The sequence below is a fragment of the Sciurus carolinensis genome, chromosome 6 (genome assembly GCF_902686445.1).
Source record: "Sciurus carolinensis chromosome 6, mSciCar1.2, whole genome shotgun sequence".
Taxonomy (NCBI): Eukaryota; Metazoa; Chordata; class Mammalia; order Rodentia; family Sciuridae; genus Sciurus; species Sciurus carolinensis.
The window spans coordinates 106,382,007-106,396,335 of NC_062218.1; the positions used below are offsets into that span (position 1 = coordinate 106,382,007).

The 14,329-nt window shown below is 36.6% G+C and overlaps 1 protein-coding gene across 1 annotated transcript in view; it reads left to right on the forward strand.

Moving 5' to 3' along the window:
* The window catches only part of Fbxo38 (F-box protein 38), a 49,386-nt gene continuing 35,057 nt past the window's right edge, over window positions 1-14,329 (forward strand). The window contains 3 exon segments of the mRNA XM_047555988.1: window positions 1-93; window positions 8,358-8,548; window positions 12,485-12,618. Of these exon segments, the coding sequence (XP_047411944.1) occupies window positions 8,421-8,548; window positions 12,485-12,618 (262 nt within the window). The 5' untranslated portion in view covers window positions 1-93; window positions 8,358-8,420.

Genomic DNA, 14,329 nt, shown 5'->3' on the forward strand with positions numbered 1-14,329 from the left:
AGCGGAAGCGCTTAGGCGGTGGGGGCCGCGGGAAGTGTCTGTCGTGTTTCTCCCTCCCTCTCTACCACAATAACAGACGGAGGGCTGGCGTAGGTGAGGCGGCGACCGAGGGGCCGGGGGAATGCTAGGCGGTCGGCAAAGCCGGGGATACGTAAGGCGGGGCGGCGGCGGCGGCGGCCTTATGAGCGGTTCCAGGGCTTCTAACTGCCTGGGCTTTCGGTATCTGGGCCCCTTAGGGCCTAGAGCTCCCGGGAGAGCCGGGGTCGAATATAGGCCTTGCTTGCGGGGTTTGCCCCTGGCTCCAGATCCCAGCTTGCAGAGCCCTATGTTGGCTCGGTTTCTTCAACGAAGTGAGAGGTTTGGACTGGTCAACTTGTGCCCTCCCCCTCCCCCTGGGACATCTTGAATTCCATGGTTTTAATCTTAAATCGGAATTTAGGCCCGTAAATTGTGAAAGGCCTGTCGTCAGTTACTGAGGGGATGCACCTGAGCAAGATGCTGCGAGTACATCTTTGAAAATCTGCCACGTCTGAGGTTCAGAAACCCTGAGTTCTAGTTTTACCTGACCCTCCTGCTCACTGTGTGACCTTGTCCAGGTTCATTACCACAGTCTGCTTATCTCTAAAATGAATGTGTTGGGTGTCTTATGCCCCTGTCGGCTCTGAAAATCATATTCTGGTTTCCCCTTTCAAAGAATTTTAGACCTGAAAAGAAGCATGCCCTTCCTTTACCTTGCTAGCCAAGAGTTAAGACTGATGAGAGATGTCCATAGTGTTTCTTTCCAGATTCCAAGCTGGACAAAGGCAGCTGGGCCCTTAAGAAGGATCCTGTGCATTGGGAAATTCTGTCCAGAAAACTTAGTTGTGTAAACCTAAACCAGGAGTGTAAATCACTCCAGAGTGAAAAATAGAGGATGTTGGTTTTTGTCCTAAAGCTGCTCTTTATTTGATGGTTAACTTTGGGCAAACCCCTTCCTCTCTCTACTTGACATTTCTCATCTGTCAAAGGAAAGTTTTGGATAGGTTCCTGGTTCTTAAATTCCTTTCTCATTCCCCCCAACACAACTGAAGAAAAAATAATGACTCTCTAAAGCTATGGTTTTCTTGGGGATGGAGAAATTGGGGTGTGAAGGGAATGAATTATGTAGTTATAGATTGAAAAAAATCTGTGCTTGTAATTTTTAACTTTCCTTTTGTGAATTAGTAGTTTAGGTGATCCATAAAGCTTCATCCCTCTCTAAAATTTGTATTGGTGCAATTTTAATGTCTTCTTGGTGAAGAATATAGTTATATGCATGTTTGTTTCAATGACTGTATCAAAGGTATACTTTTATCTTTAGTCAAAAAGATACTAGTGCATAGTATAGGAGAAAAAGAAAAAAAAAACTAGGTTTTGGTAAAGTTAGGTGGTATAGTGAAGTGAAATAAAATTTGAACTGGTATTGAAGGCCTTTCTTCAGCAGTGGTCTATTATGCCTCTGTGACTTTGAACAAGTCACCTCCTCCTTTCTGGCCTCACTTTCCTTATCTGTAAAATGAAGGATTGAACTGGATGATTCCTAGGACTTTTCAGCACTACAATTCTGTGTTTTTTTTTTTTTTTTTTTTGTTATGTTTTGTTTTTATTCAGCAGCTCAGTGAATGTGGTATAGTTTTTCTTTAGGCAAAAGAGTATGTTCTAGGTAGTAGATACATAAGATGTACTGTTAACATTAATTCAGTGACATGCAAGATTACTTTGATATAAGAAATTAAAGCTAATAGAAACTAAAGAAAGACATTAGAAACCTGAGGGGCAGGGAAGTCCTTAAGGGATCATTGAGGACACTGGAAAGTTTTATGTGGGAGACGGGTTTTTTTTTTTGTTGAGGATAATGTAAAGCAGTTTGAGTTGTAGTGAATTAAAATGACTGGTAGAATCTCTCTCCACTCTGAGGTTATCAGCTTTTTGGGGAGAAAGACTTTGCATCAGCTAGTACTTAATAGACCGTAAAAAAATAAATAATTGAGCGAAGGGGTGAATGGATGATTAAATACTAGTAATCAAGAAAAGTTGCTGCCCCCCAGAGAATTGTTATTGATTAGATACAAAATAAGAAATTGATTCAGAATTGTGAAAATTTTACAAGAGGTCCTGAATTTCTGGTTCATAGTAAGATAAGTTGCTTTATCTCTTCTCTTTGAAGTGCTAGTAAGAGACAAACATGGGTTCCAGAGCACTTAGTGTTCGCTGAGGAAAGGAATAATTGTAGAATAAGTTAGTGTTGGAGGTGGTTGTTGACAAGAGAAGACAGATTTAGGAAGATTTTTAGTTGTGATGAGTTAGGGAGTAAAAGAGTAGAGATAATATTTTCATAGGGATCAGAGATTTTCAGGGTTATGAACCATAAAGTGTTCAAACATTTTGATGGAAATAGAGTTTAAAAAGAAAACTTGATTTTACAAGCCAGGAAATGTTTGTACTTCCCTATAAGGATGGAGATAACTTTAAGCATGAAGGGGTAAAAGACATGTAATTTTGTGAGTAACCCAAGTGGTTCTGTAGGGTTATTATAGTTTTGAGATAAGGAAGATATTTGAACAGGCAGGATAAAAAGAGAAAAGCACTCCATAGAAACATATTTTTAAAGAACCCTGGTTTAAAGAATATTTACAGTCAACTTAGGTGGAAGAATATATTTGGGACACTAGGACAAAAGTGATGCTCTCTGTTGCTAAGGTCTGTTGAACAGGCAGCCACAGAATGATTCTAGTCTACCCAGGTGGCTAAAGGCTACTGAATGGGAACATTAATTAGATGGACCATAAACCCTATGTTGGGAAGGAAGGTGTGGTCAGAGGTATTTCTATAAGAGCATCCTAAAGCCCATCTCCAAGCATTGGGGCATAGCTCTGGAATGCTGGGAGACGGCTATAGTGACACAGGACCAACGTGATGATAGGGTGTGTAGTGTAGGCTGTGTTCCAACACTTACTCTGTGACCATAGGCAAGTAACTTATTGACTTATCCTCTCTGGTTCTGTTTGTCCATCTGAAAATTTAGGGAACCGGTATTGGATATGGATCTCTAGATGTCTGTGGGTCTCCTGAAATTTTATTTGTAATTCTGCTTGCCTGAGCCTGGAGAGAGAATGTGCCACTTTTGTCATATTTTCCCATGGGTTTGTAACCCATAAAAAATTAACTGTGTGCCTAGGTAATCTCTGGGGGCCCTTTAGCTTTTAACATTCTGTTTGACTCTATAATTCTATCAGAATGACATTTCTTTGAGGTTTATAATCCAGGCCTCCAGAACTTGGCTTGCCCTACAGAAAGCACTTGGTACTGCAAAATAGAATCTTCACCTATTTATATTCACCTGTTATTTATACTTACCTGTCCCTCACCCTCCATTATTCCTCTGCTAGGCTTCCTTCAGCTCATCATCTTTCTCTGCTACTGGAATTTTCCTCCTTCACTTTTGTTCTTTTAACCTGCTACTATGTTGAACCTTCCTTCCCTACCTTACTGAGTTTAAATGAAGACAGAATGGTTAGTGGTATGTTGACATTTTGGAAAAAGAGATGGGAAAGAAAGAAAACAGAAGGCTAGTCATGGCAGTTTTATTCCCTCATTGGCTTTTATCCCTTTTCTCACTGACAGGAAAAGCAGTTAAGAGCTAGAATATACTTCTGAGAGATACTGTCACCACTTGGAACTTTGCAAGAGTTGCATGGTGTTTTCTTATATTGGAAACCAATACCCCTGTTCCTCAGTTCCTAGAATGAAATGCTCAGCATAACCTAGCTGGGAGTGTCATGATAAAGGTGATGCTACTTTGTTATTCATTGTTGAGACTGATTAGGGGTGACAGAAAATAAGCAAGTTCTTTTCTTTCCTGAACATTTTCAGAGGTACCTACTTGGAAGGTGTCTGAAGAGGGCTGATTTTTCCCCCCTGGCTATAGGTCCTCACCTGTCAGACCTCCTGGATGTGGCGTAAAGATCTCATTCTTTACCCCAGTTTTCATTTCCACTGTCCCCTTCCCGACCAGAGGTTTACAGCAGGGGAGTCCCTACTCTTGCTGCTAAGTAGGTAGCTATAAGACCAAGTCTTCAATTTTAGGCACAATACAGGAAATAGGAATGCTGTTTTACCTAAATTTTATTAGTCCTGTTAATTTAGGTTTTTTGGTACTTAATGTAAATGCAGACTGTAGGTTAAATGGATTTTTGTGGTCTTGCCGCAGATCTAACCTCCAAATAATGTTGTATAAAATCATTTCTGTAAGTGAATATTTTGAGTTCTAGACAAAATTTTGTAAATGTAATGATATTTAAGATGCAGGCTATTTAGTTTAAACATTTAAGTGTGGGTTTTACATTGGGGCTACTACATATGACTCACAAAACTACAGCATTGCAGAATTGCAAGGAGCAATCAAAGGTTTGTAATAAGAGGAAGGTATGTTAAGAGGTGCGAATTTGGTGAAGCAAAAGAAAGAATCAAGAGTATGGTCTCTGGAAGGTTAATAGTGTTAAAACTGAAGTCTGTGCTAACATTCACTAACTGGAGGATTGATCTGAACAAGTAGGTAATCCATAAGTGGATTGGTCTACGCTGGTTAGTAGTTTTGTTGAGGCTTTTGCATGCTAGAGGGTTGCTGCGTGTTATGTGTGTTCTTATTGGAGTAAAATCTGATTGCTTTGTCACCTGGTTATAGGCTCATTGCTGAGATCACTGAATGCTGTGGTAGCAAACAGTGCTCATAGGAGTGTGAAATGGTTCTTAGCAGCAGCCTTGGAGCTATTGTGGATGCATATGGAACACTAGAAAAACTGATGGATATTCATACATCAGACATATTGGAGGATTTGTTATGAGCAAGGACTTTATTATCACTAGAGGCAAGCCTTTTCCTGGCAAAAACTTGACTGATAAAACACTTCACAAATTACTATAAGCTTAAGTTAAGTTCCATAGGGAGCTCAGATGAACGAGTGAATAAAAGTTTCACAGAAGACAACATTTAGGCTAGGTTTTGAAGTCTGACTAATAGTTGTTGAGACAGAAAGGGAAAGGAAGGACATTCCAGCCAGAGTTAACAGCATATTGGAAAAGAAAGACCAATGTTAGGGAGAATGGAGAAGATACTGATTCTGTTGCAGTGAGTATACTGAGGAGCAAGAAGTGAAAGTTGAAAGATGAGATTGGGAAGGTGGTTTGAAACTAGATTGAGAAGATTTATCCTCTAGGACCCAGAATTCCATGTAGATGGATTCTTTTGTTGTTGTTATTTTTTGTTTGTTTTTTTAGGAAATAATTCTCATGGCTAGTTGAAATTTTCAAACAATGGAAGAGAATGTGAAATTCAAAGTAAAAGTTTCTTTTTCAGTTTCCTAAACCTCTGTTCTCTCTCCCCAGAGGTAACCTCTGTTAATATTTTGTCATGGATCCTTTCAGAAATGGCATTTACTAACACACCTGTGATTTTGTTCTTTCTTTCATACAAATGGGATTATACTTCAGATATATTCTTTCTATAACTTGTTTTTCACTATATGAAATCAGAAATATTTTAAAAAGATAGCTCTAGTTTCAGTGTGGAATATGACATGCTAAGCATTTACTTACTCATTACTTAGTCAGTAAATTGCTTACTGCAAGTCTGCTCTGTGCTAGGCTTTTGGTTAGGATCTGGGGACACAGTAGTGGTCATCTTGAGGGTTGATTGAATCCTGAAAGCTAGGGGTAATGTATTGATAAATATAGTCCATGAAGGGGCAAGTGGGAGATCAGAATATATTTAGGATGATTTTAAAGTTTATAATTTAGAAATTTAGTAATGTATAGTATGGAAAACAGGTTGTGTGTGTATGTTTGGGAGCGGGGTTTTTGGTTGTATAGAGAGTTCAGTTTCAGACATGTTTGAAGGATGTTCAAGGTACAAGGTGAACATTTCTGATTAGTATAGGAAACATAAAGGTCAGAGCTCAGGAGAGAAAGGAGGTAATGTTGGGAACGGTTAGAGTTGACCAGAGAGAAGAGAGCTTGTGGATAATTGCCAAAAGGAACTGGGGAGTACTACAGAGGAATAATGAGGACCAGGGAGCCAAAGGAGAGTGTTTCAAAGAAGGAGTGGTTAGCAGCACCCCATATGACAGGTCAGGTGGGGATCACTGGATTGAAGGTATTGGCTTTGATGATCAGAAGTTTAAAATGATCACAGAAAAGTTACAAGAGCTGTCATAACATGGGAAGATTAATTTGGAGGGGGAAGGACGGTAAACAGAAAAAGGTAGGTTGTGATAAAATCGGAAGCAGGTGAGTATATTTATAACATTTTTCTAGGTAGTTTCTGAGTACGATTCCCCCCCCCCCCTCCAGAGGTCTGTTAGCCAGAATGTGATTAATAACATAAGTCAGCTTCTAAGAAGTGCAAGTAGATGTCACAGATTCAGTGTACCATAACTTGTAAGCCTACTCCTTACAGAGTTCTTTAAGCCCATACTGCTATATACCTGCTGACACAGATCTGCACACAATTCTAAAATCTTTTTTCTCTGACTTCTCAGGCTATAGCTGGGTAGAAGCAACAAATTAGGGGTGTATGATTGAAGTAAGTGTAGGGTTCAGGGAAAGGCAAGCATGCTAACACCTGCAAGAAGTAGCAACACATAATCTTTCATTGAGGGAAGAAGAGACCAGAATACAGGCATGCTGGCAGGTACAAGAAATATGAGTATTTTTTTAGCTCAGCAGTTTGCTCCCATTTCCTGCTGAAGAAAAGGAACCCCAGGAATCCATGTACTTCAGTAATCCCTGCCCATTTGGTGCCCTTTACCACTCTGAGGTACCTGAGCTCTCTTGAGTGTAGCTCACTCCCCTCTCACTTTCAGGGCCCTTTAGTGGTTTCCCATCCTTAAGGATCAAGAACCCCGCTAGCAGTTCAGCTTCCTCTCATTTCCCTTTTCTTATAGCCTTCTGCACCCTAACACCTTTGATTTCCTCTGGGTTCTCAGTCCTTCATATTGTCAGGCACCTGTTATTTACACCTTCAGTGCTTTTCTTCCCCCTCGGCTCCCTTTCTGTAGTGTTAATTCCTGCTCTTCCTTCAGATGTTAGCTCCATTGGCCCTTAGAAATACCATTAGTGACTCAGGCTTCCTTGCTCACTTGCATGGTTATTTGATTATTTGTTTTCACTTGTCTCCAGAGTCCTTTGTTCACAATGCTGGACACACAAAAGGCATTCAAAATAAATGTCTTCAGACATGCGATGTCATGTCTGAATTAACGCATATAGTAGTGAACCTCCTTTCAGCTATCAACCTCTGCCACCTTCTCTAGCTACAATGCCATTAATACTAAGAAGACCAACATTTCCTATAAACTGTTCTCTACCTGGACCACCATTAGTAAAAATATTGACAATTTGACATTTAGGCTGTTACTCCCAAGTGCTGATCAACAAAACAGAATATTTGGGTGCTCACTCATCCCACTTCCCTGCCCCCATTCCTCCCTCCATTTTCTCCCTTCCCTTTTTTCCTCCTACCTCCCTCACTAGGGTTTATTTTAAAAATGGAATATACACGTGATACAAAGTAAACTAACTTCTTAGTAGTCCCAAAAGAGAAAGACTGCTCCATTATCTCTTTGAAATTGTATGTTTTTTGAGGAAAAGTTCTTTAATTTTTATCAGATTACAAAGGATTCTGTGATTCATTCATGTAGTCTTGCCCCCTCACTTTTTAGGTGGGAAAATGAAGATTTAAAAGGTTCATTCAAATTCATAGAAGTAATGTGTGACAAATCCAGTATGGAAGCCCTAGAGTCCCTCTGCATTCCTTCTGTCATGTTAGGGCCAACTTATATGAAATGTTTGTCTCCTTAGTACTAATGGCATTGTAGACTGATGATGTGACATAGGTTGACAACTGAAAGGAGGTTCATTAATTTATTTGCAAATTCAAATATTCTCTCACACGTTTATTTTGAAAGTGTATTGAGAATCACAAACTCCTAGAAATAAAAGGGGTTTGTGTTTCCTAGTTTCATAATCTTAACATGAAGAAATAGATGCTAGGTGAATTAGCTAGGAACAACAGAGTACAAATTCAAAAACTCTTCAATTCCTAAATTTTTGCTTATTCTAAATAATGGATATTTATAATGTCAACTACTCTTCAGAAAAATGTTCTGTACCTTTAGAACAAAACAGATTGTTTTTTTAATTTGAATATGGTATGTATCATTATAATAGGTTTACCTACCAATATTTTAAAATAAGTCATTTTACTTAACTTTTAACAGTAATAATTCTGTGTCTGGGTTTGCTGTACTTCTTTAATCTACTCTTTTCTGCTTGCTTTTTAGGTGCTTTGAATTCAGATAAGCAAAAGAGGAGATTTTCTTTTTGATACTGGAGACAACATAGCAATGGGACCACGAAAGAAAAGTGTTAAAACATGTCTCATGAACAATGAAATCCCAGAGGAAACAATATCAGATGAAACAAAGGACTATATGAATCAACTTTCACATGAAGTACTTTGTCATATTTTTAGGTAAGATTTTGTTTGGTTGACTTCCACATACTTGGAATATAAATATGAAAGCAAAACTTAGTGCTGTGTTGTTTAATATGACAGCCACTAGTGACATGTAGCAAGTAGATTTAAAGTGAAAATTCAGTTTCTTAGTTGCAATAACTACATTTCAAATGTTTAGTAGCTATATGTGGCTAGTGGGTACTGTACAGGACAGCACAGGACCACTAGCCACATAATAGAACTTTCCAAAGTTCTATTGGAAAATCCTTCCTTCTCTGGGTTAACATTTCTAGGCTTCTTGGAATTTTTGTTAATTGACAGATTTGTTGGCTTATGAAACCAACATGCATGTACAACATAAGGCAGTGTTTCTGACTTTATTTGATTATCACCTGCAGTGAGAAGTGCCTTTAGCTCAGTATACACATAAATGTAAGTGATGAAAACACAAGTTTTGTGAAAAAGTACCCTTCATACTATATGCAGTATTCACCTTAAAGTTGTTTTGTGATTAATATAACGAAGTTTTCTTTAACCAAAACTTTTTAAAATTTAGATTATTATTCAGATTGCATCATAACAACAGTCAAATAAGCAAACATACAAAAGTGTCTTTCCATTTCCATTACTTTCTACTTCGAGAATTTGTACTTTTTACACCATTCAAATAAACAAATTCTAACATACTTCCTCTCTGGAGCTAGAGACCCAATTAGAATCATAGGTCCATGATTACTAACTGTGGACCATGATAGATATAAAGGTGTTAACCATAAGTATTCGGTGAGATAGTGGTTTTAAAGCACTCATCAACATTTTATGGCATAAATGCTTGGTCAGTGTAATGGTTATCGTGTTCTGTCTTTTCACATATTACTACTACATGGTTTTCATCATTATCATTTTAGTCACTGCTTCCTATCCTATCAAGTGTATATTCAACATTAAACTATTTCCCTTATTGTCTGACAACTAGATTGTTTCCAGTTTTTTCTGCAATCATAATTGCAATTAACTTTTCTAAGCATCTTAGTTTTCCTCTAATTTAAGATTATTTACCTAGGAAAGATGTATGTATATCAAGGTCTAAGAAATGTGTTGAATTTTTGAAAATTACTGAATATTTACGGATTACAGTTTTGAATAGTGATAACACTTATTTTAAGGAATTGTGTACTTTATTTTTCTTCTCTAATATAAATTTGTATTAGTCTTTAAGAAAGCAGTTTGTTATTCTGTGACACAATACAGTTTTTGTTAATTCTGTCTGGAAATAAAAATCCCTATTAAGATAATAGTTTTTTTTTCAATAAAATAAAATGATCTGTCAGAGTAGCAAAAAATTTGAGAAAAATCTAGCCATATAAGATATTCAGATACATTCTAAAATGTATAAATAGATTTGGTGCTGATGAAGATAGCCAGACAGTTGAGCAAAACAGGCAAATGTAGACTCTACATGTAGTTTCAAATACATGTGGAGAACTATTTTATGATAAAATTAGCATTCACATCAATGAAGAAAGACTTTGAGTATTATTCACTGATAATGTCACAACCTACAAAACACTTATACAAAAAAATAAAAGCACATCATGATCTCTCATATTTTATAACCAAATTCTAAACGGATCAAAGAAGTTAATAATAAGCCATTAAAATTCTAAAGGAAAGCATAGATAAAATTGTTTCTGGGGATAGATATTGGATGTTGATTGGATAAATTACACATTTATTGAATTTTTATACTGAATTCCATAAAGATATACAAATACTGCGTCTCAGTTTTAAAGTGCTAAGAATGTATTATGAACAAATAATAATTTAAATTGAAAGTAAATAGGTAACATTTTGCATTTCAACAGACCCCTTTCAAATGGAAGGGGTAGAATCAAGTAGAAGTATCTTACCCAAGTTCTAATGAAGAAAATACTTAGCAAATTGACAAAATGTAAGAAGAACCATGGACTGAGCTAAGTTCTTGTACTTGGTATGATATGTTTATTCTAAAAATAAACAGATTACATTTTGTTTTATTTTTAGGCTCCTAATTTTTTTTTTTGTTTGTTTTTCAATCTGAGGTTGCCTGTTTTAGTGGTGTAGTAAAAACTTAACACATGTTCATGAAACAGGAAAACTTTGGCCTTCCTTTAAAAAAAAAAAAAAAAACCAACCAAAAAAAAAAAAAAAGCACTATGCCTTATCACAAAGCTAACAGCGTTTCTAAAATGTAAAATGTAGTATTTATATGCCTTTTGAATTCCTCTAGCTTTTTAAAAATCTGTGAAAAAAAACACATTTTTTTTTTCTCTAGGGCAAATGTGATGTCTAAACATCTTGACTTTCATTTTTTAGTATTGATCTGTTTTCATTTAAATGGAGTATAAAATTAACCCAGACAGGTATTTTGGATAACAATTATTTTGGAAAAAAAAAAACCAGGTGGCAAAATTAGACACAGAAAACTGTTGTTTTTCATTGTTTATAAATGTGTAGTCATGTAGTTTCTTATAATTTTCTTTACATTTAATTTATAGAAACTGTAAATTAAGTTGTGGCTAACTAATGTTTTATGGTAGAAAATTTGATTTGATATGATTCTCTTTATTTAAGTAGCATAAAGAGGAAGGGAGAAAGGCCAGAGGTGGAAAGCAATGGAGCAAAGGAATATTCAACTTACATAGGTGCACTTTCCCTCTAGATTTAGCATAATATTTAGAAATGAGAGTTTGACCAAACCATGTTGAAATCCTTGCCCTTCCTCTCATGTACCTAGCTTTGTAGCTTTTTGCAGGTTTGACTTTTCTGAGCCAATTTCATCACTTGTAAAATGGCATGATAATAGCATTTACTAGATCAATGAGGATATACTCAACTGATAGTTTAATGAAGGTCATATTTATAGTGGTATAAATAGGAATGTTGTGAAATTCAGCTAGGAGACCAAAAGCAGCAGAAAGCCAGTATTGCTAACTCCAGCCTTCTATCTAGCTCATCCAGTCGGTCAAAGTCAGCTGTTAGCCAGAGGACCAGAGAATATAGCAGGATGGAAAGGGGAAGAAACTGACCTGGGGGGAGATCTGTGTGCCAAAGAGAAGTTACCAGCTACTTACCTTGTAAGATGGTTGTGAAACAGTAGAGTACAGTGTGTATGACTCAATATAGACTCAGTAGGATGGCTTCTGCTTTTTAAAAAATATTAATTAGGTAATTGTGGAGGGGTGGTAAGAGAGTGTCATGAGATTTTTTGACCTGTCAAAGTATGTATTGGTTTTTGAAAACAACAGAAATAGAGGTTAATTAAAAAGTTTCAGGAAGGAAGAGATAAGATTAGGAAAGGGGAAATTTTGATTCAGATCAGGTGTCCTCACTTAATACTCATGCAATACCTTTATCAGTGTATCTCATCTTAAAGACAAAAGATCTTGGAAAAGAAATTGTATACTGGTAAATTAGTGTACATATTTGTTGATGAATAAAGTAGAGTTTCATGGGGTTGCAGATAGTTAAAAGGGAGCAGAGTAACTACAGGAAATGGATCTGTCAAAGTTGCCAAATAATACTGGCCTTATTCAAGTTAATTAGTTCTTTATGATCCTTACCTTCCCTTATCATACCTGAAATATACTGAGATTTTTTTTCTTCCATTCTTTCTTTGCTTTTTTTTCTGTTTGTTTATAAATATTTTTTGTTTATGAAAGCTTAAAAGAAGAAAGGTAGATTTTATCAAATGACCCAGGGAGAGAGCTTAATATTTTATTTGCATACTTTAGTATTTGCTGACTTACCTGTTTACAGAAAGAAACTTTATGACTTTATGGATATAAACTTCAAAGTCCTACAAATTTTCCCACTATGTTTGAAGGGTAGGAGAAAAGGAAAAAAATAACTGGTGAAAGGAAGGAAGTACTTAACCTATTTGATAAAAATGAGTTTCTTTCTCTCACAAAGGTACCTCCCTCTGCAGGATATTATGTGTATGGAATGTCTTTCTCGGAAGCTAAAGGAAGCAGTGACCTTGTATCTGAGAGTTGTGAGGGTTGTGGATCTCTGTGCAGGGCGGTGGTGGGAATACATGCCAAGTGGTAAGTACATTTAGCCTATAGGTGCTGTAGAGACCTACTAGAAAGTAATAATAATGATTCCATGAAATGTGAGTTCTTGTCTTAAAGGCAATCTAAGTCACCTTGATATGGGGAGGCAGGATTTTATACAAATTATTTACATTTATTTTAGGTTGGTAAAATGCATTTTGCCTGAAGTTTTATTGTTTTAGTGGTCTTGTTTTTCATTTCCTGTTCCTTAAGTAACTACACCAGCCTGCTTTACACTTTAATGGAGAACACTTACTGAGCCCTTAATTAAGTATTGTATGTGTTACATTAGGCGGTGTGTCCTTTATTCTGTATCATGGGTTTTCTCATGAGTGGTGACGTTTTCTATCATAGTTTTTCCCACACCTTAATTGCACCCTCTAATTAAGCGAATATTTATCTATTTTTACAAAACTGCTCAAGTAAGCCACAGAAATTATACTTCTGAAACTTGCAGTTCTTCAGTAGTTTCAAAAGGCCAATTCTGGGTCTTACAGATTCTTAAATCTGAATTCTTTCTTTGTAACTCAGAAAATTAGCAGCCTAACTATAATAAATCCATCTCAGATAGAGACAGCTGGAAAACAGCTGATGACTTTAATTTAGTAAGGTACATCTAAAAAGAAAGTATTAAAATGAAAGTCTAGTCGAGTCTTCTTTTCAGTTAGCCCCAATCCATTAATTAGTGCACTTTACTGTTTGGAAGTTTTGAAACTTCTTCTGTGATATCCAGATCATGAGACTTTGACAATATGATGAAGCTGAGGGGAACAGCAACCCAAAAAGCCATAATAGAAGTAAAAAGCTGGGATAATTGTCTTGTTCTTTTCTGTGGTAATAGCAGGCTACCTCTGTAATGCTAGAATGTTGTGTAATTTGGGATGCTCTATCTTTTCAAGAGTCAACTGATAACCTCTTATCAGTTGGCCAGAGTAGTTATCAGTCTGTACCTTCTTGTGAAGCACATCGCAGAGATTAGTTTTTAGCTTGGTGGAGGCAAGCCACAGTTGTCAAATACTCAGAAAAGCCATCCAAAAGGAAAAGGATTCATTTCATTCCAGAGAATGATTATTTGTAGTGGGGAAAAAAAGAGGGCAGCATGAAAATGATTGTCTTATTTTTATGTTAGATCTGTTTTTGTAGGGATTAGGCCAGCAGTAATTCTGGAGTTGAGATTAATGTACTATATAGGGAGACAGGATAGCAGAGCTGCCATTCATTGCTATCTTTGCATTAACCTCTATGCTTCTTTAACAAATTAGAAAGTAATTTACATGCAGATTACTGACTTTAAGGCTGTGATAAATACCTATGAGCCCAAGGTTTCTTATCTTTGCAGTGAGTATCAAAGAGAATGGAAGCAGTCTCTAGCCTAGGGTAAGATCACCCCACCTGTGCTCACTAATGCCTCTACAGCCTATGTTAAGTTTAAGTCCTCATTTTTTATATAAGAATACTTTGTGGTTTCTGAATGTGATTTCTGTATAAGATAGTCTTATACCATCTCTGTAAAGAAGGTAATGGAAAGAGGCACCGTGTAATGCATGACAAGAGGATAGGCATTGGGTTTTGAATTCCAGCACTACTGCCTCTTGGTTGCTCTTAAGCTCAATTCAATTTTTTACATTTGTAAATGGGATGACACCCCTTTTTTGTTTTGTGATAATAAATGAGAAAACAAAATGATCAACATGTTGAATGG